The 5,620-nt window shown below is 50.4% G+C and overlaps 1 protein-coding gene across 1 annotated transcript; it reads left to right on the top strand.

Annotated features, from left to right (window-relative positions):
• Window positions 1-2,227: 2,227 nt before the first annotated feature.
• KCNA10 (potassium voltage-gated channel subfamily A member 10) lies at window positions 2,228-4,155 on the top strand. Its single transcript, XM_008068474.1, has one exon. The coding sequence runs from the start codon at window positions 2,593-2,595 to the stop codon at window positions 4,126-4,128; it is 1,536 nt and encodes a 511-aa protein (XP_008066665.1). The 5' UTR covers window positions 2,228-2,592; the 3' UTR covers window positions 4,129-4,155.
• Window positions 4,156-5,620: the final 1,465 nt, after the last annotated feature.

Below are 5,620 nucleotides of genomic sequence, written 5' to 3' on the forward strand. Positions count from 1 at the left end.
ATCCACTCACCTCAGCCTCCCAAAGGTGCGGGATTACAAGCTGAGCCACCGAGCCCGGCACGTACCCACTCTTATCTAGCTTCTTTGACTCTGCGTGCTTTCTGACGTAGAAAAAATGGACTGTGAATGAGGTGACGCAAGTGGTCAGGAATCACAGAGGCAGAGGCCACGCAGGCGTCCTGGCCCTGAGCCCAGTGTGCCATCTGCCACACCTCCCTCACTCGCCTCTCCATTCATTCACTCATTCACCAGAGAGTGAGTGTTTGGGTGGGCTTGCCCTGTGGAGTCATAAGAGTACACAGACAAGTGTGGCCCTTGCCCTCCTGCGCTGACAGTCCTTCATTCATTCACTCATTCATTCATTCAAATAGTCAGTCTATATCCACAGAATATACTGTTGGAACCTGGCTCTGCCCCACCCCTTACTACACCACCCTGACCCTCTCAGCCACCCTCCTGTCTAACACTTCAAGCTGGACACTCAGGCGCTACAGGTACGGATCAGAGAAGAATCCTGCCCTCCAAGACCAATAGGAAAATCTCTGCACTACCATGAACCCTGAGAACTTGTGAGAGAGCTGGGGTCCCGGGCCGACATCTGCCTGGCATCACATGAATCACTCTGGTTGTTGGTGTGAGTGAAGAAATTGCTAACATTTCACCAGGGCTTGCTATGTGCAGAGCCAGGATCTGAGCTCGGGCTGACTGGTTCTGTGCCCTGAGTTCTTAACCACGGCTCCGTCCTGCCTGCGACCACCCTGCCGTTCACGCAGGATCACAGGGCAGGCTGGCATCTGACACGCTTGCCGGCAGGTCCTCGCTCCGCATCTCCGTGAGATGAGGCAGCTTGCAATGGCTACACATTCCTGAGAGGAGGAAGAGCTACTCAGCCAGCCCTGGCTACCAAACCCAAGTTCATCACCCATCAGAGCACACCTCAACTGAAAAAAGAGGGTATGGGCGGAGGGGTTTGGTACCCCCCAACTCAGTGGCTCCCCACAAGGCTCAGCTCCCATGCAGGGACCCCATGGTCCAATGGGAAAGGCCCCAGGCCAAGAAGCTATTGCTGGGTTCAGAGTGGGTCTTTGTAGCACCAGTTGTGTGTCTTGGGAAGGTCACTTGGTCTTTGTAACTTGATTCCCCCATCTGTAAAACAGAACATCTTCTAACCTCCCATGATTACTGTCATCTTAGTGAGATAAGTGAATGTGGAATCTCTTTGGAGAGCCTACAGCACTGTACACTGCAGTACGGACTTGTCATCTGTAAGTGAAACTTCCCCAAGGCTACGACCACTTCTGATTTTGCCTCAAGCTAGGTCCCTTATCTCTCTCCCACCCTCAACCCAGCCTGCCTGACTTTAAAGTTCATAACTTGAAATTGAAGCTAGAGTGAACCTGAGGAAGGAATATTAGTCTATGTGTGTAAATATCCAAGCCTACTGGGTATGCTCTCCTAACCCCACCTCAAATACACACACACACACACACACACACACACACACACACACACACACACAGGGGAGGGGGGAGGGGAATTATTAATTTACAAATTAAAATGATTTTTTTTATTTTAAAGATATGGGGTAAAATTTAGGATTAGGTATACAAGTGGACATCGTTCAGATAAAGCTTGGACCTCCCTTTGGTCCCCACTTTGCCTGGTTTGAGATCAGATACCCTTATCCATATTATGTCCCCAGCCCCACCCTAGTAGTATCCCACTACTGCCAGTCCCAAAATGACATCATTCCCCATGAACACCTTGGACTCGGGCCAACAACGTTCCAGCAACTGATGGTTTCTAAGTTCCTGTTTTGTGGAGAAGTTGACAAAAACAATAGCTATAAGAGAGTGACCTTCCACCCATCACTTTACACGCTATCTCATCAGAGGTTCCATCAGAGTATCCTAGGAGTTACTTCCAGTTGAGGGGTAGTTCAGAAGACACTGCTCATTGGCCTCCCAGCCTCTGCTCTCTTTTTCTTCCTTCCCAGAAGAATCCCAGTTTGGGTTCCTATATCCTCACCCAACCCTCACACTTGGTCTAAGAAGCAGAGGGAGAGGTGATGCAAAATGGCTGAATTCCAGAAATATTCTGAAGATATGACCAAAAGAATGTGTGAGGCACTGGCTGGTGGTGCGAGAGAAGGAGAGGCATGACAAATGAGACTGGGCACGAAAATGTGTTGGGTAGATGGAAGGACTTCAGACACATCCAAATCATATTTTTTGTTATTAAGGAATGTTAACTTCCTCTTTTACTCTGGCTCCTCTCTGTCATCATGCATGGAGAGCCTCCTTTGCTGAGGAGAGTTTTCCCCTCAGTCAGTCTCCTTCTTTGCAATCTAGTGTGTGCCAACTCAAGGAGTGTAAATCGATGCTAAGGGAAGCATGTTGCCAAAACAACCATGACGTTCCTTCCCAAGCTACAAATAAGTCACTGTTTAACCTGTTGGTAAACCCTATCTCAGTGATCAGGAACCAGCTGCATCCCACCCTGGCTCCTGTGTAATGAACTTCTTCTCCTCCACAGCTCCCAGCAGGCTGCGAAGACTGAGGGTCTTCATGCTTCTTCCTCGACTCCCCTAGAATGGATGTGTGTGGCTGGAAGGAAATGGAGGTTGCTCTGGTCAATTTTGATAACTCAGACGAAATCCAGGAAGAGCCCGGCTACGCCACAGACTTCGACCCAACCAGCCTAAAAGGCCGTCCTGGGAGCAGCCCCTTCTCCAACTGGAAGACCCTCATCAGCGACAGCACCAGCCATGAGACGGCCTTCTCCAAGCTCTTGGAAGACTATGTGGAGCCCCCAGGCCCTGAACCAGTGGTCTTGAATGAAGGAAACCAGCGGGTGATCATCAACATTGCTGGCCTGAGGTTTGAGACCCAGCTCAGAACCCTCAATCAGTTCCCAGAGACCCTCCTGGGAGACCGGGAGAAAAGGATGCAGTTCTTTGACTCCATGAGGAATGAGTATTTCTTTGACCGGAACCGGCCCAGTTTTGATGGAATTCTTTATTACTATCAATCTGGTGGGAAAATCCGGCGCCCGGCCAATGTTCCCATTGACGTCTTTGCGGATGAGATCTCCTTCTATGAGCTGGGTAGTGAGGCCATGGACCAGTTCCGAGAGGATGAGGGCTTCATCAAAGACCCTGAAACACTGCTCCCCACCGATGACATCCACCGTCAGTTCTGGCTCCTCTTTGAGTACCCCGAGAGCTCCAGCGCCGCCCGTGGTGTGGCTGTGGTCTCGGTGTTGGTTGTGGTCATCTCCATCACCATCTTCTGCCTGGAGACACTCCCAGAGTTCCGAGAGGACAGGGAGCTGAAGGTGGTCAGGGATCCCAGCCTCAACATGAGCAAGACAGTCCTCCCCCAGACCATGTTCACCGACCCTTTCTTCATGGTGGAGTCTACCTGCATCATGTGGTTCACCTTCGAGCTGGTGCTCCGGTTCACGGTCTGCCCCAGCAAGACGGGCTTCTTCAGAAACATCATGAACATCATTGATATCATCTCCATCATCCCTTACTTTGCAACTCTCATCACAGAGCTGGTTCAGGAGACTGAGCCGAGTGCTCAGCAGAACATGTCCCTGGCCATCCTGAGAATCATCCGCCTGGTGAGGGTCTTCCGCATCTTCAAGCTCTCCCGCCACTCCAAGGGGCTGCAGATCCTGGGGCAGACGCTGAAGGCTTCCATGCGGGAGCTGGGGCTGCTCATCTTCTTCCTCTTCATTGGAGTCATCCTCTTCTCCAGTGCGGTCTACTTTGCTGAGGTGGATGAGCCCGAGTCCCATTTCTCCAGCATTCCTGATGGCTTCTGGTGGGCAGTGGTCACCATGACAACTGTAGGCTACGGGGACATGTGCCCAACCACTCCGGGGGGGAAGATCGTGGGCACTCTATGCGCCATCGCAGGAGTCCTCACCATTGCCCTCCCCGTGCCTGTCATTGTTTCAAACTTCAATTACTTCTACCACCGGGAGACTGAGAATGAGGACAAGCAGAACATCCCAGGAGAAATTGAAAAAATCCTCAACAGTGTGGGCTCAAGAATGGGCAGCACAGACTCCCTTAGTAAGACCAATGGGGACTGTTCCACAGAGAAGGCTAGGAAGTGATCAGTCCAGGCTTCCTGGATCCCCTTGTTTCTCTCTCTCCACCCCCCACCCCCATCTCCCTCCTTCTCTCTTTCCCTTCCCCTCCTTTCTGTTTTCACAAAGACCAACTTTATCTTTTGTGACAACAGCCATCTTTGACTACACCTCTTTTAATAAACCCATACTTCTGTTGTATTTTCTATGCTGTTTCTTTTCAATCCGCCACAGAAAGATTTTGTGCATCTTTCCTGTGAAATGTAAATTCAGGTCTAGACTAGAAGTAGTAACATCATCTGGAAGCAAGAAAACGCAGAATCCGGGTTGACTCTGACCTACTGAATCGGAGTCTGTATTTTAACAAGATCCAAAGTCATTTATATGCACATTAAAGATTAAAAAGCACTGGCTTGGTCTTCCTAAGAGAGAGCATATTAAAAGACCAGACCGTGCCGAGAGAGAGAGAGAGAGAGAGAGAGAGAGAGAGAGAGATTATTAGAACTCAGAGTTGTTTAATAATAATAAATACCTGTACTTGTGTAGCATGGTTTAATTTTCCAAAGCACTTTACCTACATTATCTCACTGCATCTCAAAATAACCAGAAAAGCAGATTTGATCATTATTCCTATTTTGCAGGTGAACAAACCAGGGGAGAGCAACTCACCTAAGGTCACCCAGAAACAGTGACATGGCAATGCTGTCAAATCTCTCACCTACTAGCCTACTAGCTCAGGGCTCTTTCCACTAATGAAGAGGGTGTGCTGGAATTGAGGGAAAGTGACAGGAGTTTGAGGGGGTCTGTCTTTCAGAGGATTCAGGCAGCAAACCTCTGGGCAGAGACACTGTTCCCTGGGGGTTGCAGGGTCTCCTGGGAAGGCAGTGCCTTGCCCAGCCTCTATGCCCTTCAGTCCCTTCCCTGGGCAGCAGGCAAGCAGAAACAGTCCTAGATGTTTTGTTTTGTTTTGTCCCTGGCCCCTCTCCACAGATTTACACACAGAATAGGGGTCTTGAGTGTAGGAAGCATGGGCCCCAGGAGACTGCTCCAGGAAAACAGACATGTCCCCCTGCCTCAGGTTTCAGCTCCCACTGAGTCCTCAGGAATCAACCAGTAACCTGTGGGACCCCTGGAGAGGGACAAGCAGGGCCCCGAGGCACATTACCCAGAGGCCAGGCTTACTCAAGGGGGTCGGTTGCGGCCAGCCAAGTGAAGGACTGCCTTCCTGGGAGAGGAGCTTGCTCAGTCTGCGATCTCCCAGGATGAGGGAATAGAAGTGGGATTCCCCAAAGGACAGGAAAAGGAAGCCTCCATTATGTCCCTCCTGGATTCACCCTCCCAAGTAAGAAGACCCAATACTCAACACCTAGCCACACCTCCAAAATGAGCTAATGCCCCTTGTTCTGGGCCAAACTCACTGCAAAACTTTAAGCCTACATGACACACAATCTTGGCTGTGTTAGTCAGGGTTCTCCAGAGAAACATAACCAGTAGGGTGTGTGTGATGTGGGGGGGGCGG

This window comes from Carlito syrichta, unplaced genomic scaffold, assembly GCF_000164805.1.
Source record: "Carlito syrichta isolate Samal-C Ts95f unplaced genomic scaffold, Tarsius_syrichta-2.0.1 Scaffold311032, whole genome shotgun sequence".
In the NCBI taxonomy this organism is placed as follows: domain Eukaryota; kingdom Metazoa; phylum Chordata; class Mammalia; order Primates; family Tarsiidae; genus Carlito; species Carlito syrichta.